This window comes from Indicator indicator, chromosome 9 (genome assembly GCF_027791375.1).
Source record: "Indicator indicator isolate 239-I01 chromosome 9, UM_Iind_1.1, whole genome shotgun sequence".
NCBI classification, from domain to species: Eukaryota; Metazoa; Chordata; class Aves; order Piciformes; family Indicatoridae; genus Indicator; species Indicator indicator.
The window spans coordinates 20,399,757-20,424,153 of NC_072018.1; the positions used below are offsets into that span (position 1 = coordinate 20,399,757).

Sequence of the window (24,397 nt, forward strand, 5' to 3'; positions counted from 1 at the left end):
ACTTGGGATCCACTGACTCATGGCAAAAGTTTTCTTTTTAAGGAACTCTGACTTGTTGGATACCAAAAACTTGCACATGAGTGGGATGTTATGGCTTTGAGCAGATTTCCAGCAGAGCAGTCTTTTTTTTTTTTTTCTTTATGAACTTTATCTCTCTACATGTATTTGGGGTTGTCTCTTCAAAAAGTTATAGAGAATTTGGGTTCCACGTGTCATCCAAACATAATCTAACATGGCCAGACCCATATATAGAGGCTTTATATGACTGATATTTAAACAGATAGGACCTCATCAGCCTAATGGAGGAGACAATTACAAAACTATGAATAATATGAGGAAAGTCTTTAGGGAAGATACATTCACTTTCTCTCTTCTTACACAAAACCTGAAGTAACTGGTGAAACTAACTGATGATATAGTTATGACAGTTTCAAAAAGTGGTAACTCTTTCTACAACATGGAGTTAAGATGGACTTGTGGATGCTACCAGTTCACATGGCGAAAAAGCAAGCACTAAAATCCTAGAAGAGCTACTAAGTGCAGAGACATTATCCATGCCTCTCTGAACCAGATGGATAGCCTAGAAACTGTGCACTTGCCCTGTCCTGCTGGTCTTGCCAGCAGGACAAAACATTGCCAGAGATAGGGTACTTTGTTAGGTAAAGCCTTGGCTTGATCTGGCAGTCGTGCTTAGATTCCTTGTTGTAATGATATGAGAAATCACGCTAAAGTCTAGAACAAGTGCCCAAATTTTGGAAGGTGAATGTTAGCTGAAATGAAACTCATCCACTAAGCTTCAGATTTAAGACATCCTGAGATGAAGTGACAAGAAGGTAGATTCAATGACCTAAAGCTTCCTTCTGATTTCACCTATTACTTAATATACCATACTCAGTAGAGGAGTGTTAGGCTAAAATTTATCATCCTGAAACATCGTCTTTGTTTTGTTGTGTAAAGTTAATCCAATCCCCTCCACAAGAAACCAAAAATAATTCCTAACAACTTAGTCTTATATTTGTGGAAAAGGGACCAGTGTGCTTCATTTTCCTATTGAAGATATCAGAGGAACAGTGCCACAGTTACATACACTGTTAAAGGAAAAGAGATTCTGTTACTTTCCCCTCAGGGAAAACATATTAGAGGTCAAAATCCACGTAAAAAAGAGATCTTTTGAGACTTGCTTCATTAACTGTGTTCAGAGCCTGACTTCAAATAACTTAAGAAAGAGGTAGGACATCTCTATCTATGATTAGCAAGGCCTCCTGTCCCTCAATATACTACCAAGGTTATTAATTTAAAAGCAGGCTAACTGAATGATAAAGTTATTACTGTTTCTTAGCTCTGAATAGAGAGCCCACATAAGGGATTACAAAATGCCCTGAGCTGCAATTCTGCAGATCACCAAGGACTAGATTAGTCCAGCTGCATCCACTCCTAAGTGTAGTGCCTTTAAGTTTACTGGAAGTGTAATGGAAGGGATATTTGCACTGTTTTTTTGCCTGATATATTCAGCTGTTGTGCAGCCCAAACACTGTGCTTTCTGATAATGCTTTCAGTAGTGTAGTTAGCATCTCACCTGTGGGGTCGTCTTCTCTTTCAACTGCTCCCATGAGAAGATTGTACATTAGAAGAGTTTGGTTTTGCTCTTTGCAGTTTCTTTTTGCTTTGGTACCTATTCCAAACACAGACTTTCTGTTCCCAGGGTTCTCAGTCTACTTTCAGAAAGTTTAAATTGCCTTAACTGAAAACTTTGTGCTAAATTGTTTTAAGTTAGCTTAGGACAAAATGTTTCATTACCCTGCATTCAGTATGCAGAATACCTCTTTGCCTTCAGCTTTGGCAATTCCCTGTGCTCTCTGCAGGGTAATAATTTCTCAGTAAAAGTATTAACTAGAAACTTAAAGAAACACAGAAAATGTCACCTGGTAGGATCTTACCAGGTGTGCAGCAATCTGCCATTTGCTCCTCTTCATAAAGCAATGCAAGTGCTCCCTGTAGTAGACCACACCTATGGTTCCTGAGTGGTGTAAAATTTGCAAAATGACATAGTATTAATTGTTTTCATGGATGTGCTAGCAAAACAGTTTTCTTTACATGCAAAATATCAACAGCAATGGAGTTCTTAAAACCAGGAGAAGCTACAGCACTTAAAATGTCTGTGGCAAATTTGCAATTGTATGAGCTGAGACGTATGGGTTGGACAAGTCTAAGTGTCATGCTAGACTTCAGAGAAATGCTTTTCTTCCTTAGATTTCAAGAATAGAGAGCATGGGCAATAAAAATCCCTGGTGCTGAAATACCACAGATTGCTGCTGGGAAATACAATGACAACATGCCAAGACAGAGCTATTCTCAGGGAATGTAAATGATTTTAGAGGCTGCTGAGCCACACAGTGCGGTATTGCGTTCACCACTGAAGCACAGCCATGTCTGGGTGAAAACCAGCATCTGCTCAATAGAGCACCAGATGCACAGTACTTCAAGACAGGCAGTGCTCATCAGCACTGCATCAAACCTGCAAGCAGGAACAATTTGAAGATAGAAATGCAATCATCCGTGCTGAAATTTAGCCAAGACAATGAGGACAGCATACTCACTCTTGCAGAACAAAAATTAAAGAGTGTCTTTAGTGATCCAAAGCTGCAAAACCTGAGGTTTTCATCCCACTTGCAGCCCTGTGCCTACATCTATTGCGGCTGCATCTCCCACTACCACTTTGAGCATCCAAAATAATGTTTCTTTCTTCATCTCACAGTTAGGCAAGCATGGATGAGACATGACCTGCTTCAGCTGGAAAATCACAGCTATAATACCTCAGTATACCTTTGCCTGAAGGCCAGTAACACAGGCATATGCCAATGACATGGAAGATACTTCTTGAATAACAGAGGTTGCTGCTACCATTTGTTGCCACTTGTGAAGTAATGAGCCCTAAGCCAGAGTGGCTTCCTCATGCTGTATATAACTGCAGGCAGTTATCCCACCAGAGAGAAGAAGTCACTTCATGGAAAAGAAATGGAGTGAAAAAAAGGACCAAAAATGGAAGGGTAAAACTGAATTATTAAAGCCTCAGTTGGTTAGTGGTTGCACAAAGGAAGACATATAAATGATACAATATTGAGTTAGGTCTTTTTAGTTGGTTTTATATTTGCAATAGACTCTTTAAGCCTTTAATTCTATGCAAAGTTTTTGACATTGTAGATTAACATAGCAGATAAATATTGATTTAGATCATTTGGCAAACATTCTGTACCCTTTTCCTACCTCTTCAGGAGAAAATTATCAGACTGAAAGAGGGCAGCTGTGGGAAAATTTCTTCACCAGCAAAATCTCTCTGTATCCATTTTTTAACTGGGCTTTTGAACGTGGCTATTAATTTTTATACTCTTTCCTTACTATTAGGTTTTAGTGTTGCAGTGTTATGCAAAATAACAAAGATGTTTTCGTTAGTTGTGTGAAGTCCAACCCTGTCTGAATCATGTTGAACTCTGAGGCACAACCGTATCTCACAAGTGTGTTCCAGGGGCTATTTGCACACAAAATCTATTCCAGGAGAAAGTAAATACATTTACTGCCTTTCATTTTTGCTTTAAAAACAGGGGCATAATTTTTAATTTTTCTACAATACCTAAGGTATGTCAACGATGTGCTTAATAGAGCATAGGATCATTAACTCTATGCTTCCTCGGATAGTTGAGCCCACCTTTGCTTCATAGCAGAAGAGAAAGGACAATGCAAGACTACATTTTCCCACCACACCAAAGACCACAGGATATATTCTCAACCTACCCCATATCTGTTCCTTCCTGCAGATAGCTCCACAGTGCTCCAGATGAGACCAGAAGCTGCCCTCAATTTTCCCCTATGGATGGAGCTCTCAGGAAAGTATAATAGTAACAGCAGAACAACCAGGAAGAAATGATCTGGTAGGAAATTATATCCAAGCTGAAGTCAGCATAGCTCTACAAATAAAATATCCTAAAAGTATCTGCAAACACATAGATATTGTGAAAAAATTAAACTTCACAGTCAGGCCAGACAGACTGAAGTTATAGGCATAAGCTGCAGCAGTGAAAATAAGAAGAAATACCTTTATAAATGTATGGCTGTTTAAGCACCGGAACAAGCTGTCGAGACAGGTTATGGAATTGCTAGCGACGGTGCTATTCAAGGCTGGATTTGGCATTGCCCTATTAGGGATGATATACGTGGAGCTAAATCATTTCTGCCATGATGCAGCTCCTTTCCAGCCCAAATGAGCCAGATGTAAATGTGATGTGCATTGATACATACTAAATGCAGGGAACAAAACTCCTGCTCAATTTGATCAACGTGCAAAAAAAGGTGAATACACTAAAGAACCTTAAATAACCCAGTCACAGGAATGAGCATTGCCATAAAAGGCTAGAAAAATGAAATCATAAGACTTCCAGACAAATGCGTGAGGCACTTGAAAACGAAACATCCTTTAGTATCTGAATAGAATTTGTGTATCGATTACGAGTACTAAACACAAATTAAGTGCAAAAGAAAACCATTCCTTCTAGCCTTTGACATTTTTGCTCAAAACATACTCTTTCTCTCTAACCTTTTTTTCCCAAAGGATTGTAGCAATGCTTGCAGCAAATAAGAAGCATCTCAACAGACAGCTACCAGTTTGTTAGCTGCAGATGGAGAGCTGAGGAAGATGTTTAAATAACAATAACAATTAAAGACAATTATATTTGGAGACTTCACTTTGGACAAATGGGTTGAGTTCCCACTAGAGTCAGATGGAAGAAGAGTTTAGCTAACTGTTCTCAATCCCATCCAATGTCTTTTGTACTTGCTCTGTTGTGGAGAACCTGGTACTTATAGTCTGTGTTTGGGCAACAATTCTAGGATGAATGCTTCAACTTGAGGGGAGCCTCATAATCACTGACCTGCAGATCTACCACCTGAACTGGAGAAATTGCTCTAAGGGATGATGACATTTGAGTTGACAAAAAGACCTTCTGCAAGTCTCTACTTGAAAAGTGGAGTTAGAAGTCAATCTGTAAGAGATTCAAGTCAGTTTATGCATATGTGCTGATATACATACCTGCATATAAAACTTAGAGTTTATGATTATAACCTTATGTGTTAAAGTCTAAGCACACACCCTCATGTTTTCAGAGATGGCTGGGACCTTAGAGAAATTAATACAACTAATTATAAATATATACTAAGTGTTGGTCCAAATTACTTTGGGGTTGCCTATTTCTCTCTACTGCTTGCAAATAAAGTTGTGTCACCTCAGTTCAGAGAGGAATATTTGGACACCAGAAGTTAGGTGCTACAAACCTTGTTGTTAGGACTGAGGTGCTTCTTGCACCTCTTTCTGACAGGCATGAGAAGGACCCAGGCAGAATTATCCTCATCTCACCTATGTTTGAAGACAACCCCAGCCCTGTTGCCTCTCCTTAAACATGGCAGCTTCAGGACACAGCTGCAGGGCCAGGTGTGAGTGTAACAGACTATTCCAGACATGCTTTTGTTTTCTCTTCAAAATACAGTTAAGATTGTTCTGGGGATGTTATCCTTTCATACAGAAATGAAAAAAAAAAAAAAACAAACAAATAAAAACAGCCCTCTGCAACTAGGAATAGACTTACTAGGGACTATACCAGGTCATTGGGAAATCAATCTTACCACTATGGAGAATGTTTAAAACCATGCATATGATTATCTATGTTATTTGTCCATCCAAATAGGCACTTTTAAACATTTTTACACCTCCATTTTTTTCTCTTTCTGTCTCATGGGTGTTTTTTGTTTGTGTTTTGGTTGGTTTGTGGTTTTGTGATTTTTTTTTTGGGGGGGGTGTTTGTTGTTTTTTTGTTGGTGTGTTTTTTTTTTTTAATGTTCACTTCCCACTATAAAAGTCGAGAACTGACATTTTCTCAGTAAGGTCAAGGTATTTTCAAGTCTTTAATGATCTGCTGAGTCTCTGGGGACATGAACTGCCATAACATCTAAAATGACTGATTCACTTTATTTCTAAGGTGTGGAGTTGTGGCAGTTTATGGCAGCAGTTCTCTTTGCTCTAAAGAGTCATTGTCTTGCTGCTCATACAGGTAGATGATCATATAATATGAGATTCATATGGGATTTCCTTTACTGCTACATCAAAAGGACAAAACCAAAGTCACAGTCAGTTCTTAAACATTTCTAAGTTGCAGTTGTAATCAGAAAGTCCACTGCTTGAAGCAAACTTTGGAAATACTGTGATACTTTATGTACAGGTAAACTAGCAATAGCATGCATTTTAGCACTCATATTTGTCTTCTAAGATTAAAAAAAAACATTTCCTCATCTGCACTACGACTTTTTTTCCTGTAGTTTTCCACAGCTCAACCACCAATGGTAATACTGTGACATCTCAAATTTACTGAGAGGAGATCACTAGCCATTATTTTAACAGCTGCCATTTGAAAGAGGTTAGATTGCTTCTGTCTGAAATACTAATAACTTCCTGGAGTCCTGTCTGCTTTTTGCCTTGCTTTCTTCTTCTATTTGAGTAACTCAAGGGAAAAAGTAACTGGGAGCTTTAACAGAAAAGTCTACACTGTCATCTGTCTTGCACTCTTACATCAGGTATGGCGTTAGAACTGGACAGAGGTAGCCTATTGCTTCCTAAAGCTTTTATGTCTCTTTACTACACTACTGCTAACTGTTGTTATTGGTAACATTAGTAGTAATATGCAATGTGTTGTAGGGTACCCATTGAGCTTAGTCTTCTCTAAAGACTCAAAAATAACCATTCTCATGAAGATCTTATGGCCTTCATGGTTTGAACTTACAAAAGTCAGAAAATATTCCTTACATCTACTGTGAATCCATCCTTCTAAGAAATCTTTGTATTGTACAATATAAAAATAATAATTCCACTCTAATGACACTGTAGTTACATGTTTAACACAAGATTTCCACTAAACTATACAATGAGGTACTTCATGGACTGGCCAAAAATAATTATAATGTGAAATAATAGAATTAATATACCTGCATTTAAAGATACATAGTCAGAGCCTCATCTGAGTTAAATGATTATCTCTCTGATGATATCAGACTGGTTCCTGTGCATTAAAAAGCAAATCATGGGAGCAATAATATCTCAATTACGTAGTTAACCTTCTGGTTACGTTAATTAGTGATGATTAGGCATGGGAAACCATAATTATGTCATGTACATAACATCCCTTTGAAATGTGTTGTGAATCCAGACACGAAAGGCAAATGTGAACATCTAACCAAGTCCATTTCTGACATCAAGAACAAGCCTGAAATGTAACAATTTGACCCTCCATGTCCTCCCTGAAACACATCCAGCAGTGATAGCTCTGCTAGTGTCAAACTTGAAGAAGAAACTGCAGTTTGTAATTGCCACAGAAGAGAAATGCAAGGTATTCTGATTTGACATGGTGGTTACTAAAACTTAACTTAAAAACAAACAATCAAACCAACCAACCAACCAACCAAAAAACCACAACCCAAAAACCAAACAAACAAACCAATCAACCAACCAACCAACCAAAAAAACCCAGCACCCAGACACACAAAACATCTAGGTCATTTCCTAAAGGAGGAAGCACTGAGACTAAAGAAGACCATGTTCTCTAACTCATCACATTTAGCCATTTGTCTGGTTTATGCACAGCTAAAAATCAGAACCTCTTGTGTCTCTTTGCAGGAGATCCTGGCAACCAGAGCACTATTTGCAAATGACCTTTCTGAAGAGTTGCTCCTCACTAACTCAAAAAATTCGGTGGTAAACACTATACTGGGGAAACTGGTTTACCTGAGGCAGCTGTCTGAGCTGACTGGCATCAGAAAGAGGGGAGTCAGAGCAAGTAGGATTTCCCACCACTGTCCTCATACCTGATTTTACACTGAAGTTTTTCACCTTCAATGATAAAGAAGAGAAAAGGCAGCCTGAGCTAATAGTTTCCCCCAGTACATTAGATATATGCTTTATCCCAGCAGACCATTTCCCTCACAGCAGCAATACAGTAAATAATTAATGTGGAGGTCATTCAGACCAAATTTAGAAAAATATTAAACATTTCACTTTTCTATGGGCTTCTACGTGAAACCCACAAAAGCTCTGCACTGCAAGAGCAGTTATGAACCTAAACATTTGTACAAGTCCAGGGTTACTCTTGTCATTCAGATGTCAGCATCCTGCCATCTCTGCGGGAAAAGGACAAGGGCAGAAGAACATCACAGAATTTTCATTAAAATTAATCATTTGAAACGTTAATTTTGGAAGAAACTATTTTTTGACTAAACAAATGTACTTTAAATGGACATTTTGCAAATGTCAGGCTGAAGTGTTCCAAAGTTAGTAGCTGCCAGAATGAATGCTGCCTGTGTACTCTGTGTAGCATTGCACTTGCAGGCACTTTGTGACTGTTACTGCTTGGTTTGCCTTTTTGTTTCTAAGCATATGTAACTTGACTTCGAAGGGCTGACTTTCAAATCTGTCATTTGTTAATTCTGAGAAACCCAAATTTGCATACTTTCTCATCTATATTTACTCAGTTTTTATTCGAAATCTTGTTTGCTTTCTACTGTACCAGCAGCAATGGACGCTGGTACAACAGGGGCTAGAATTTTGTATTGTTCTACAGAATTAACTGTCTTGGGATCTTCAAAGGATCTACTCTAAGGTGTCACACCAGTTCATGGTAAAGCAGATAGAGTAGAAAACGCTGCCCTGTGAGGGAGACAGGTCTGTAAGTCTCTGGGTACCCCACAGCAAAGCAAAGGTCTCACTAGCTAGCACTTTTCTGGGACTAAAGGTACATGGCACTTTGCAAGATGTAACCCAGGATGAATTTGGTAATGCAGACTTCCTGATCAACAAATGGTAAAGCTCTTGTTTAATATTTACCAGCAGCTGTTCCCAGGCATTGCAAGCTGTTCTCTAATGATATGTGCAATTCAGTCTGAGATTTCTGAATTAAATTTCTGTAGAAGGTTACTTGAATGTTTTCTTTTTTAACCTGAAGATCACTTGAATGTTTTCTTTTTTAACCTGAAGATCACTTAAAATGATTTAAGGATTTTGTGCAAATATCTCACTTCAAAACAGGTTTGGTTTTGTGTTTGCCTTTTTTGTTGTTTGCTTTTTTGCTCTTGGCAGTGACTGGAACAAGAATGATGGCACAAAACACAGCAGAAAGTTACAAACGTTACTTTTCTGCAGATAGAAAACAAACTCCTGGATTACCACCACCCTAGATGAGAAAGTGAACCACTCTGCTTTCAGAAGATCCCAGTCTTGTCTCTGCACGCTGGGGCTCCCGGGTGTGTATAAATCGAGCATGATGCTATTGCCGCTTCAGCTGCTGCTCCTGGCCTGCATGGATGATGATGCTTTTGAGGTCAGCAGGAAGATGAACTTCACCTACAGGCACTGTTTGGAGATCCTTGGGAGTGACAAATTTGTGATCTATCAAGCAGAGTATAGACCAACCACATCTACAGCCATCTAAAATAGGACATTAGCAGAGGAATAAGCAGTTGAGGGGAGGTGCCTTGCATCACTTTACTGATATTTTGCCTTTACTTCAGCTTGCTGCACAAGCAATGCAGTGCCATTTGGCCTCATTCTTTGATACAAACTTCTTGACAGCCAACAGAAAGGTTGCCATAATTTGATAACCAGCACCAGCCTCCCCTTCCTCACTGTCATCCTTTTATCAATTCTGCCATGCAGATCTCCTTTTCTGAAGCCCTTGATCAGGTCAGGCTACATCCCTGTCACAATCTGGCTCTACTCCTACTGCTGGTGTTCCTCCTCTCAGCACTTTCTTTCCATCAAGTCCTCTTAAACTACAGAGCTGTGCCTAGCATTGAAAGAGTTGGCACAAGAAAGACCATGACAGGGGCCACTGTCACAATTTAACCGTGTGAATTAAATCAGAGACTTTGATAGAGCTTTGTTTATCAGTATTAATGAGGCTGAACCCACCATGAACCCATCTTTTCCCTCACTCCTCCCTTTCCCTTCTGGAATCTTGACCAGCCACCTCACCCCACTCCTTCCCACCTCATCCAGAGATGCTGGGTGCAGGACTGAAGAAGCCATGGCTTGGCCTCCTTCATTAGTGACATGGATGCATTATCAGGGAACAGACAAAATAGGAGGCATGGGAATGGGGGATGCGTATACCTACAGTCTTTTCTTGAGGAGAAGAGCAAGAAAATGTTGGACATTTTTTAAAAGGTTGAGGTTTTTAAGAAAAATGCAAGATCCTTCTCCAAACCTTGACTTCAGCTTGTGGCTTTGCATATTTAGTTATCTCTGACTGTATCACAGGACTTGAGTTTGAGTACTAGAAATATGAATGGAATTAGAAAATTAACTGTTGAAGATTAAGACTTCTGTCCACAGGTCGAAAAAACAGAATGAAGGTTTTTAGGTCTCAACTGCCACTGGAGTAATTTCTGGGGTTCAGACTCATGATACAGAAAAACTCTGACAACTGGGATGTGATTACACCAAGAGCGCTGCCTCAGCAAGTTATTTTGGGCATGCTTCCTTCTTCCTTTCCAACGTACCTTCCCAGCAAGATCATTAACCACAGAGATGCACTAGAAGCACTTGGAACAGAAATGAGAACAGAAAGAATGAAAATAATTCTTCTGCTAAAAGTGCTGGTGTTTACACTTGTTCTTCATCTGCACCTTCTCCTGCCTGGCTGTAACACAAAAGAAATCTCTGCAGCTAATCTGGGACTTCACAAACTGAGGGATTATGCACTACAGATACTGACAGGCCCCTTTGCTTACAGCCTGGCAAATACCACAACAGTAATCTCCTTTCAGAGATAAAGTCCATCAATCTTGTTCTTACACCAACCCATTCCCCTCTGCCCCTTAGATAGAGCTGGAAGAGAAGCCCTCCTTGAGAAGAATGCTAAAATCTTTCCTTCCTGTTTTAACTTACTCTTTCAGCTGGCCTCCCATCAAAGTCAGGTCAACACATATCCATTTTCTGTGCTGAGCTGACTGGTTTTCAATAACAATTACTCCTTCGTTCTGTAACAAAGATCAATGAAACTGCCCCTCTTTCATATTGGATGAGGTTCCAGCAACGTCACTTGCTCTTTATTGTTGCTACCGCTTTGGTTTGTTTCCTTTTTTTTTTTTTTTCTTCCCTTTTGGCAAGGCACAGATCAATTTAACAAGATGAAAATGACTTAGACTTTCACTCAAGGTAAAATCTGCACTTTATAACCCAGGATGTAATTTACAATCCTGTCATTAAGCTCTGTTAATCCTATTATTATGAAGATAAATAATTACCCATAGCGAAGAAAGGGATTCCCAACAGAGTAGAATTATATTTTCCATCAGTAATGAAAAATATCCCTGCCGCAGTGACACTGGAAATACAGATAGTGAGAACTCCCAAGAGTCCCAGGAAAGGTTTGCTGCGCAGGCAGTCCTTCATGGAGCTCGAGAGGGTAGCAGTCAGGAGAATCAACATCAGGCTCACCAAAATCTTGCCCCTGGCCAAGAGACTTGTCTGGTGAAAGTCCTTCCAGAGACTGAAGGACGCTAGTGAGTAGAGCTGCAGATCTTGGTGATCCAGCTGCATCTTGTGCATCAGTTTACAGAATTCACTCTCCCATTTCTCCCCAATGAGGTCCTGGGTGACAGAGCCATACGTTTGGAGGTAGTAAGTGATTTGGATGGCTCGGGCTGATTTGACTCTCTGGTCCTTGCTGTTTGGTACTTCCATGACCCCTCCAAGCTGGTGGCCAATAAAACTGCTTCTTCCATCCTGGGAGAGAAAGTAAAAGAGATGAGCATTTGGTTATCCTGCAGAAGATGTGATACAGTGATACTGTTTGACTACCTTCCTTTCACAGACATGCTGCGAGCTCCCCTCAAAGGCTGCTGCAGTCAACCAGTCACAATATTCACTTCAGTGGGCTTTGAGATGTGTCCCTGTTCCCTGCCACAACTGTTTCTTACTCATTATAGACTCATTTGCAATTCTGTGCTGCAGTTCAGGGCCTGCTCAGGTATTCATTTCAGTCCCAGATGCATATAAGCTCCTCGTCCTGAAGAAGACAATCACTTTCCCAAATTTTAGCTCTGATAGACAACAACAAATCTCCAATTACTGGCATATGAAATGTTTGAGATGCAGATCAATTTCCAAGAGATTTATGATTTATGATTTTCTGACACTTTGGAATGGCTTTTAGAAAGTTGGAAATGTACAGAAAATGAGACTTGATTCCTCAGTATACAGATATAAATGTAGACAGATTCACAAAGTTTATTAGCTACTGTGACTCTAGTAAAGCATAATTAAAATCAGACTTTTTTGAATTGCTTAAGATTTCATGGATTTATATCAGTGACACAGAGAAAAGAATCTGCCTTACACCTTGATTTACCCAGGATTTATTTTTTTTATACTTCTAGAATATAAACTTACTCTGGTCTCGCTTATTTCAGTATATGCTAGGATATAAAAAACTATATGGAATATCCTTGCTTTTAAGACTCTGGTTCTTCTAGTGTGGATTGAGAAGACCAAACCCAGATGCAAACTGAGGAAGAAGACTCAGTCAATTGGATAAAACTGTCCTAGCAGAAGTAATCTTTCAATTAAAAAACAAACAAACAAACAAAACACCAAAAAAAACCCCAAACCCAAACAAACAAACAAAAAATTACCCCAGGCATTAAATGTCTGCTGCACACCAAATAACATTTTGCTTATTTCCCCCTGTAAATTGAAGTATAACTTTTAGATTTCTTTCTTCTTGTATTTAGTAAACCATAAAATTCTCAAGCCAGTTGACGTACAAAACATCTTGCAGTAGCAAGTTCACATGAGATAATGCTCTTTGCCTAGATGTGCTATGGAAATGAGCTGGCTGACAGCTTGAATTTGGGAGATGCTCTGACCTACACACACACATGGAAGCAGTCATCTGCAAAAGGCCAGAAGCACTTAGGGAAAACACTTTTAACATCTATTACATCCAACATTAGCCATTTCTAGAAACGCCTGTACTACACGCAGGTCATTATCTGAAATTGCCAGACCTGTTCCTTGTTATGATTCCCATCACAAGGAAAAATCAAGGAAGCAAGGTACCAGGCTTGATGAAATATAGATGGCTTCCAGCATGTCTGCTCATAGAGGAAATAAATATAAAAAAATTGAGAGACAGCACTGAAAATGTTTTGTATACTCACCTTGCCTTGTCTCTGGTATGTAAAGGAGATAATCCTCCCACTGAGAATTTTCTACCTATGCCTGTGCTCATGCAGGAGTTCACACTGTTTTCAGCATTTGCCTGCCACAGCCCAAGGAACATGACAAAGTGCTTTTCTGAAGTTCATTTTTTCCCTACTCCCAGTTGTTATTTCCCATTGAAATAGCAGCTTCTGGCGAGGTATCCTGGCACAAACTGACATGAAAGGTGATTTGCAGTCTGATGCCAGCTTCTCAGATCACCTGAAGCCTCATTGCAAATGTCATATAAGCAGAGACAGCTAGCACAGAGGGGCAGCTGCTGCTGTTTGGACTCCAAAAAGTCCTAGTCTGGCATCTCATCTTAGAATCTTTATTAGATTCAGGGTTTGGTTTTTTTGATTTGAAGGAGAGGTCACACTTAACATTCACATACTCAAAAAAGGTACCTTCTGAGGCTGGTAGTTAAGGTTTGAGCAATGCAATCCCTGCTCACATCAGATGCAATTTCGCAGTTAAAAATCCCCTTTGGCACTGCTTTGAACTTCTGGGGAAAAATGTCATATATCCTCAATATATATGCAGTGTTGACATTCAGACTCTTCCAGCCACTGCAAGATACTTTAGCAGCACAGCTCCAAACTCAGACAATAGACTGTAATTCAGGTTTCATTGATTCACTATGCGGCACACACCGCAAGGTTATGGGAAACTTAGCGATGACCATCTGCCTTCCCCTGAAAAAGGTGCACTGAACGAGGGCCACATTTCAAAAGAGGCAACAGAGCAGGCACAAATAAATCATGTCCTGCCATATCTCCCATGAAACAGAAGATAAGGGCTGTTTGTTACACTGATGTACAATAGGGCACCCAGCACATATGTCAGCAAAATGGAGAGCAAGCTTTCAGATGGAATCAAGGAAATCAGAGATGCTGAATTGCTTTGAGGTCATTTTGCCTGTCCCTTTCATTCCAAAGGCAGATTGCTTCCCATCTATGCTAGGGTTTTGCCTTTGTTGCGTTTATAGTGTGTGGACATGAACCTGCCACCACAGCATCTGGGAAAATGGGGTCTCTTTCTAATACAGTTCCTATGTTGTCTTTGCCAAATGCTCCAGAATAAAGTCCTGGTGTGCTAGGCAGTCACAGCAGTGGCTACAACCTCAGCAAGGAAGACAGAAGAAAGATGGGGGGGAAATACTGCATTTCATCCTATTTTACAGATGGAGTTTGAAGTGTGGAAAAACAAAGACACAGTGCTACCAACATAACTTTCAGTATCTCCCAGAGGCCTCCAGGCCAAGAAACTATGTCTTGGTGTCTTATGGACACTTCAAGGGGTTATTTGTCACCTCAAGTTCTCTGTTGTCCTCCAGGACCACCTTGGGGAAAGAAGATGTTAAGCTCCTGGTCTGAGCCTAAGGTTTGGGGAAAGAGGCCACAATGACTTGTATAAATGACTCCTGAAGACCAGGCAGGTTTTAATAAGATCCCTCATGCTGCCTAGTTCCTCAATGGAACAAGAAAAAGCACTTTCTGCTGTTAATTAGCACATCCTTCCTGACATATGCCTACATGATTCTATTTTTAATTTTATAACAGTAGTTTCTTGTTTCAGACAACACATCCCTTACGTATTTTGCATACATATGTTTCTACTTTCCAGTCTTCTACACAGAAGAATGCAACAAACTCAAAAAATTGATTAGTAATAATGCTTCTTGATTGTATACCATTTTACATCCATGCCATGTGTCTCCAGAGGATCTATGACTACAGGATGATAATTGCCTTTAGCAAGGTCACTAATATGGTTGGACCCTGAATTTCAGATTCCCAGGCAGTCTCCATGTGTCTCATTCTTTCTTTTTTTTTTTTCCTCTCTCTAATGAAAACTTCAAAGTGTTTGTTTTCCCAGAGGACAAAAAGGGCCATTGTCCATTCTGATGGCAGCCAATTCTCTCCACATCTAAGCATCTTTAAAAATGACATGAAATACAGATCACTCACCAGGGCATGTGCTATTTGATATTAAACTGGGGACAAGCAAAAATCTTTGTTTTGATAAACACAATTAAATTGTTGCTTTGTTTGTTTTTTTTTGTTTGTTTGTTTTTTTGTGTACTCTATTCTGTTTTTCTAGATGTCCAAAAACCATTTGGTAGATTTAGATTCTGAAAGGGATGAGTGCAAAAGCTAACTACTCTCAGAGGAGTGAGAGCTGACAGATGTAAGCAGCATCATCCTTCATTCCCCCCAGCATGATGGACTTTGTCACCTGCATTTGTGTAGACCTGGCCTTGCATGTGGTTAAACACCCAAATTCACTGTCCGTTTGCCAGTAAAAATCATTAGTGGTGAATGGATGAAGAATAAATGCCTACCTTACTGCAGGCTAGAAATATCCTAATAACATAAACAGTATCCTAAATTGTTATGTAAATGGCATGGGGATGCTCCAGATCTGAGTGCAGGACCACTTATTTAAACAAAACCATATGCTTCTACTGAGCTAAATAGCTTTTGTGCTGGTGCTAGCAGAGGCATAGATTCTCTTTGCACAGAGTCCAGAGAGATACTAGCAATGCTCCCTCACTATTAAATCATCTGGGATCATTTTTGTTTCCTCAATAATTTCAGTGCGGTTGCTGCAGCCCCAACTCCCATCCCAAGGTTTCAACCCACCACAATGTGGTCACTGCCCACTGTCACACCACCCCTGGGCAGGATGTATTCTCCTCTCTGTTTTGAATGGCATCGAGCTCCACTGACTTTCCTTTTCCCAGAAAAAATGGATGGTTTAAGGTATTTTTGAGACAGCATGGCTTCCCAGTGCCCTGCTCAGTGGGGGTTGGGGCTGGCAAATGGCTTAAATGCAATTTTAGATCCCTAGCAAGGAGAGAGGAGACCTTGTACACTCACAGGACCTTTGCCAGCAATTTTATCTCTATTTTAATTTTTCTTTAACTTCTGTCTCCTATCAACTTGAGTGATGGATAATTATCAAGCTACATTACAGAAAAGTTAGGATGAAGCATACAACATTGATTAAACTCTTAAGAGCTTAAAAATACTCAGCAGAAGGCAACCAGGGATGTCTGTTGAAATATGTTGTGTGATAAATATCCTAATGAAATCAATGCAATTGTTCCTGGCTGTGATAAAGACATTCCTACTCTACCAAATGTTGGTCATGGAAAGTGTTACATTTAAAGTCAGAGATGTTAGGACACAGTCAGTTCCTTAGTTCACATAAAGTTTTTAAAGGAGAAAAAAAATAGAATAAATAAAATCCCTTTTCATTTAAAGTTTAACATTTTGGGTTGCTCCTATATCCCGTTAGCCTCACTGTAAAATTTTGGAGTAAGTTTTTTCTCCTGGACCAAACTAATATCTCTATGCCTATTCCTAGTATAGTTTTTGCTCCACCATATACCAGTCAATCCCTATTACACAGCCACCAATTACCAACAGTTCCTGAAGCATCCCTTTCAAACTGTCACACATAATGCAAATTTATGTCAGTGTAGCAGTTTTATTGCCCTCAGAGCTGTGTAAATGCTCTTGCACACCCATCAGACTGCTTGCTGTGCTTGTCCCTCTGAAGCTATTTTGTACGGCTCAGCAATGGAGAGTGAGAGAGTCCAAGGCAAGTGAGCCCTGAGGGCAATACATTTGAGGTAAAACTGCACCTTGGCTGCTGGGAACAGGGACACATGCTGGCCATGTGGTCTGTTCACTCAGCACAAATCACATGTACAAAAGTAGCCATGAGAACTATCCAGAACATAATCCTCTAGGTCTCTGCTGCAATAAAGAGCAATTTTCAGCTATCTGACAACGATGAGGTTCAGCTCACCAGCTAGTCAAACACATTTGTTTTATAGTAACAGGGAAGAGCCAGACACACCAAAAGGATGATCTGCCCTGTCCTAAGGTACAGTTCAAAATCAGGCTTGTCTTTTGCAGTTGCCTGTCTCTCTCCATTTACAGTAAAGGCAAAAGACTACTGAAGACTTGATCCTAGACTTTATCAGGCTAAAAACTTAGTGGATAGAAGCCCCCTTTCAGTGATAGATGCAAACACAAAACTAGCAGACCTGTCTTGTCATTACTGGCCTCTTCTCAGGCATGCAGGTTAGCAAATACACAGACCTTGAGCCCCCTTCCAGGGAATTCTGGATTGCCAGTGTAATTTTTAAGTGCAGGACCTGTGCACCCAGAACATCCAAAAGGTAACTAAAACCACCTGGCACCCTTCCCTGATGAGTCTGGACTTGTGCTAGAGCTTAGACTGTTTTGAGTTTCTAGTTTTTGATCAGGTACTTTGAGAAAAGACAAGAACAGGAGAAACGTATTAAAAGGCACTCTAAGATTAATAACAGAGAATAACAGAGGTCTTCCTAACACAGATCTATTGTTTCCAAGTAAATCAAATTAATGAAGGAATTTATAAGGATGCAATAGAAAAGTGTAATTGCTGTTAGAGAGCTCATCTCTGTAGAGCAACTTCTGGTGCTGGACATGATGTATTTAGGACTGATTCTCCCCACTTAGTTCCTTTAATATCACCCTGTTAGGTTTTCAGCTGTCAAGAGAGGTAAAGGCCAGAGGGAAAGCAGAAAAGGCTGTCCCTCCACCGAGTGCTTCTCCTGCATATTTCTCAGGAATGAAAACACAAGATAAGTCCTCTTCCTTCCAGACCAGGTTCATTACACACCAAACCTTTGCTCATAGACTGTATTTCACTTTTACACTCTTATCAAACCTCCTGTATTCTTTGTCCTACCATTAAGCTTTTCATCATTAAACTGAATCCTTCACTCTCGAGGTCAGACTCCTGTGCAGTCTATCTCGGATTCCATTCCAGTTCTTCTGGGAAAAGAATGATTGTACTTCATAGTTTGCTGCCACCCAAGTTTTGGCCCTGATTGTCCTAAACTGCATTCATGCACCCAAGTGGTGACCTTGAAGCTGCTAAGTAGTGCCCATGTGAGCTGTGATTACGGAACTACACTACATGAGGAAGGGTACATGAAGATAGGATTTACAAACAGCACAAAGAGGACTGCAACAAGTAATTCTGGGGCACATATGGTCTATATGTTTTTTTTCCTTCTCTCTGCTCAACCAGGACCAGGATCACAGGCACAGCAGTGAAATAGTTTTGCCATTTAAAGTTCAGGCAGCAGCAGGTGAATTTGTGTATGCACCCCAGTTCTGTGACATGGATCCAAGGGTGAAGATGGCATTTGGTGCCCAGTGGCCTAGGGACTGGTGAGATGACAGGAGAAGAATCTCTGTGGAGTGTGGCTCAGCAAAATTTGCTGACAGTGACAGTTCATTTTCCGTCATGTCAGCAGTACCTTTCAAGTCATAGATAAGCCTGGGTGCATAAATCTACCAGGTCAGATCTTAAAATACTGCTGTCCTCTTGTTTCCAGCAGGCCCAGAACCACAGCTGCTTCCCCAGCATATATTGTCCTTTGAGATTGTGCTCTGTCCTGTCCAAGATCAAAAGCCCTCAAGGTAATAAGAATGGATTTAGCACTCTGCATTTCACACCCTGGCCCTTCCTTGGTATCACAGAGCAAAATGTCAGGATGTGTCTTGGCATCATGGCCCCTAAATCCCCCAAGACAAAGGATGATGTTAAAATGAATCACCACAGACCAGAAGAGCTGATGGGGAGAGCATTTCTGTAGCAAGAGAGTTGCAACGATGCAAAAGAAGTGGAGTTTGTTGCGATTGTAAAATAAAAGTGGGGCTATGGAGTGAGGTGCCTTAATGAGCCTCAAGGTGTGAAAAAAAGGGAGCCAGGAGAGGAAAAATACACAGGGTGAGCGGTTCTCATTGCACATTGAACATCCAGAAAGAGGGCAGGAGAAAGCAGGTGGATCAGTTACTTTGAATCCTACAGCAAACAGCAGAGTTGTGTCTCCCGTGCCTTGTGCCACTGTGCCAGAGACAGCAGACAAGTACACCTGGCACTGCTTCATTGCTCACAGCCTTCCCATCTCTCTCCAGCCTCCCACCTGCCTCCCCACAGGACCCTGGCCATGTGGCAGCATGGAGAAGAGCAGCAACACAGGGCTGGGCTTAGCCACCCTAACCAGACATTCTCACAACAATGTAAGAGAACAGGAAATGTCAAGCATTTCCACCCCAAAAATCACACTTCAGGATGTATTATTTCTTCCTGTTGGCATCTGTTTGTTCTCGGGCAAGCCCTGCACAACTGTACTCTGCTGCCCTAGACCTGTGTGTAGAGACTTGTACAGGGCAGGAGAATTTACACCCTATCCCCAGCTCTGGGGACTTCCCAGTGGCCTCTAACAAGTTGACATGCAAAGGGTGAGCAGCAGGGGAAGAGGGAGAAGGCAGAGACTTGGTATACAGGTTTACAGGCTTACTCTGTTTATAGGAAATGCAGTGATTACTGGAGTTTTCTGAACAAGGCCATATTCCTCCCCCTGCACTCTTTGCAGGCCAGCTCCAGATCATAGTGGATTGATTCAGCTACCTAGAAGCTTTGCACTGAGACATGAGAATTTCCCCCCAAAATGTTTTTCTATCCCATGACCAAGCAGGAGACCACCCATTTTTCATATAGTCAATTCTTGCTTCATGATAGACTTTTGCAAGGAGGTGCCACACAGCTTTAGAAGGGCAAATCCAAGCTCCTACACTTCATGCTGCAGTTGTGGTCCTCTACCTATGGAAACAGAGACAACATCGAGGCCTCTGCCAGGTGCTAAGCCACAAAGAATACCCAGATGCAGTTTAGAAAAGCTGTGCTTTTCTCTGTGGTCTTATGCACAGCACTGTTCAACCCAAAGATTTTGTTTGTGCCAAGTAGAAACGTAGGAATGAATCACTGAGGAGACAGAGATATCTCAAGACAGATGCACCAAACACCAATATTTGGATATATACAGTTAAACACTCATGCTCACATAAGCAGGCATGTGTATGAAGAACACATTTACCACTTCTCATATCTGCCAGACTCTGGGAATCTACAGCATCAAGACTTTGTATTAATGAATACTCCGTATTAATGAATACTCCATATTAATTCTCATTCATCCACAGCTCAAACTCAGTGTGTAAAGGAAGAAAGTTACAGAGCATAAAAAGACAAAAAATGTCTTTTCAGGGGAGGTCAGTGGTCCATCTAGCCCAATTTTCAGTCTCTGTGCATTTCTAAACCATGACACACCAAGACAGTGTCTTCCATAACATGGCTGGAAGACAGTTTTGGGAGTCTCACATTTATTACAAATTTTCAACTCTTCAGCAAACAAATGTGGTGGTTTTAAGGCTATGCCTTTATTTTTTTCTCACAGAGTTCGAGCAGAAAGGTAAAAGAATGTAAAAAAATCACCATTGGGTGTAAGAAAGCAAAATACTGATTATTCTAAACACTTCCATTGGAGAGAGAGAAATGTTTAAGAGTCAGTACTCAAAACAAAGTATGGGCAGTCTCTCAGTCAGCCTGCCTGGTGTTTCTCTGCTGGGCAGTTCTGCGATTCTTTTCTGGCTTTTGGAGATAGCACACACCTGCATACTGACTTTGAAAAGCTAAGTTTAACAGCCTCTCTGCTTGGCTTTCTTTCTTCTGCCAGGGGGGTCTGGGGAAGGCAGGGAGGGAAAGAAGCAGGGCCCCTCTGGCACCAGGAGGCTTTGTTGTGTTTTTCTGTTAATTGTCCATATTTGTAAATGTTGTGAATAGTGTATATTTGTACATATTCATTGCATTTCATTATAGATTGTAGTTTTGCCTGTAAATACAGCTCCATTTCCTTCTGAACTGAGCTAGTCTGGAGTTGTTAATGTGGGAGGGGAATTTTAACCCACCACAACATAACAAGAAAGTGAAATGAGCTGCTGCGAAGAGAGAGAAAGAATTCAAGTCTTCATTTTTTTGAACAAAGAAATCCTTCTCCCAAATGCAGGGATTTGAATGAAATTTGCAACAAAAATTAAGTAACATTAATGAATTAAAGCCATCTTGTGCCCCAGTGAAATCTAAGAGACTTTTGTCAGTTCAAGAAGGTCTTGGCTTTCTCCAATGGCAATAAACAGGACTATATTTCACCAGTATGCTTTCTGTCTCCTGTAAACATCTAATCTTAAAGTTTTCTTGAAGTCCATGGAGTTAAAGAACCTGATTCATGAAGTAAAATTAAAAAGACATCAGAAAACACTAAAAATCATGAAAACCTCCTTTCTTGTCTTCTTTCCATAGCCGCAAAAGTATTTGCCAAACTTCAACACACGCTTCATATGCCCAAGCTGAAGAGGTTTGGGAGGACAAGTATGAGATCACAAGTTCTTAATGATGTATTTGTAGGCTCTCTTCTTTTCATGCATCCCCCTGCATGCCTCTTCTAATTGTTTTCCTTCCACTGCTTTAAGTCCAATACAAACAGAAATTAGGAAGGAAACGTACCAGGAAGCAAAAGGAATTGGATTTGCCTGATTTTATTACTCCATCTAAAGGAAATGTTAAAAAATGAACTGTAGAGAATAAAAAGTGAGGAGTAGAGCAGATCCACAGGAATCACTTAAGCTCTTATAACCTGAAGTTTCAGTAATGACACAGAAAAGGGTGCTTTTTTCTTTTTTAATTATGTTTTATGTTGGCAAACATCTCTTTAATTTACTCATCTCTGCTCTTCCTGGTTTCTCTGGGGACCAGCAACCAAAGTACTGAAACACTGTGATAATGTTTTATCAAAGACAAGAAGAAAAGAAATAACTGAGAACCAGACAGTGCTAAGCGTGATGTGGCAAGATTTTGGAGCTAGCATGGTTTTGAGGTTAACTTTCAGCTAAGCAGTCTGGAGGCTTAACTAAGGCCAACATTTGAATGCAAGCTGCTGCTGTGTTCTTGCCTATCAGAAGCGTCCACTCTCCTGGTGCTCAATGATGACAGGGCACTGCACACATCAGATACATTTAACACTTAACATTTCCATCTGAAAATTCCTCCTTTTTAAGAGGTAATTAATCAGTTTTCCCTCTTTTTAATCTCAAATTTGGCATTTTGAAGCAATTTCTCTACCCTGAAGCATCCCTCACTTCCCTCCAGCACACACTTTTTTAATGAGCTTGGCCATTTGTTAGCTGGAGAGAGCCAAAAAAATGTCTAGTTTCAGATGTTTTTCCTTTATTTTTTCCATAACAATGGACCAGAATCTGGAAAGGTGGAGTGAGAATGAGGCATTTAAGTAGGCCTGTATTTGTGCATTAAAATATAACTGAAGCTGGATTTCTGGACCTGAATATCAGATATCTGATTCTCACTCAAAGTACTTTTGAATTCAGCATGTTCCAAGGGATTTTCGACCCCCAAAACATGCACATCAGCAGGTAGGGTTTATACTTATAAAGTCTGTCTCAAGATCACCCTGTAACACATGCCCTGCATGATAAAATCTCACATATTTAGTAGCCCACAGAGATGAAGGTGCTGGCATGTGAGATTCTCCAAAAAGTTTTCTTTAATTCTTTTTCAAGTAAAGAAAGTAAAGTTCATGGTATGATCTCTACTTTGGGCTTCTCATTGCTCCCCATCACTAGAAAGCTCTCCCACTGGAATTCTGCTGACATAAGAGCCAATTTATCTTTTTAGCCATACTTTGTGGGAGAGGGTATCGCATGCAGTCTCAGCACAAAACACATATGCAGTGATAAAAAAGTGTTAAACACCAGCATGACACAACCTGAAGATCTGAAGATTTTCCATTAGCCTGAAATTCTCAATTAGAGATTGCGATAGTTGCCACTGGTCAAGCTCCACATGATGGGAGCAATTCATCTTGGTTAAGCCCTTGGGCTGTGGAGGCCCAAGAGGACCAACACAAGGTACAGCAGATGCTGGAGTCTTGGTTCAGACCGTAATCACAAGTCATCAGTGAGGTTCTGGCATGGTCTGTGCAAGGTGCTGTGCAAATACAGAGCTGAAGAAGGTGCCCATGCTCCAAAGATCTTCCCATGTGAGGCTGGAGTTTCTTTAGTTGCCATATTTCACAATATGAACTGCGATGCTGCCAAAGAAATCCCTTCCTTCTCCTTCCTGAGCCTACACTGTCTTCCTGCCAAACTTGGGAACAGCAGTTTCATGTGGCATGTGGTGAAATGGATTGAAGAAATAAACCATGTTTATGCAAACTCAATGGGAAAGAAAGAAAAAAAAAAAAAAAGGAAAGAAAAACCCAAAAACTTAATCCTCTCCTTGCTGCCAGCTGGCAGAAGGTTTCTTTAATTCCTGTGCTCAAACCCCATAGTATGGTGGTGGTGTCAAGTATGCAACACCTGAATAGCTTCATCCTCAAGGTGGCTGTATTTCACGGATGAGTATTTGTCCTTTCGGGCGAATACACAGCAGCTATTAACTTCAAGCAGGGTTTTTGATTTGGATGTGCTTCTTCAGCCAGAACAAGACTCAAAACACAAAAAGGCAGACGTTAGGTGCTGAGCTGCCCAACCAAACCTGCCAGGTAGAAATGCCAGGATTACCAGGCTGCCTGCTCAAGGACAAGAGAAAAATGGGGCAACTCCAGACTGCAATTTTGACCATAAATAGACTGAATCTCATCCCTGGGGCTTTTAGTCCTCCTAAAGCCTACAATGTCCTAAACTCTAATTTAAATACTTTCATTAAATGCTTAAAGCTAGGTTATATGTGTTCTTAAATTTACATGTTAAATGTAGTGCTGTTGTTAAGAATGAATTCAAGATAACAAGATGAATAAGTTACCCACTCTGTATGAGCACTTCTTACAAAATGTAGTATAATCATTGTTAAAAAAAAAAAAACCAGCAACAAACTTCACCTTTTCTGAGACATTTCCCTGCAAGACATTGAAACTTTTTTTCCCAAATAGACATTTTACAGTTACTCGAATGTAATACAAGTTGGGGTTTTTTTATTAAAAAAGGCTTTTCAAAGTCCCCTGGAGTGCAAAGTGACTTTTCAATTTCTATTAGTATAATCTATTTGAAAAGGTTTTGGTTCTGGCAGAACAGGAAGGCTCAGACTTTAAATTTTAAAGCAAAGGAACTGCTCTGGATTTCAAACAAATAAATATTTAGGGAAAACTTTTGATAAATTAAGTCAAAGAGTAATCAGATGGTA

The 24,397-nt window shown here is 40.3% G+C and overlaps 1 protein-coding gene across 2 annotated transcripts in view; it reads right to left on the minus strand.

Annotated features, from left to right (window-relative positions):
* Positions 1-24,397, minus strand: part of PTCHD4 (patched domain containing 4) — an 80,787-nt gene that overhangs the window by 43,769 nt on the left and 12,621 nt on the right. For both annotated transcript variants that reach the window (XM_054383718.1, XM_054383717.1), the window contains exon 2: positions 11,335-11,815. In XM_054383718.1, coding sequence (XP_054239693.1) covers positions 11,335-11,815 — 481 coding nt within the window. The remainder of the gene's footprint in view (positions 1-11,334; positions 11,816-24,397) is intronic.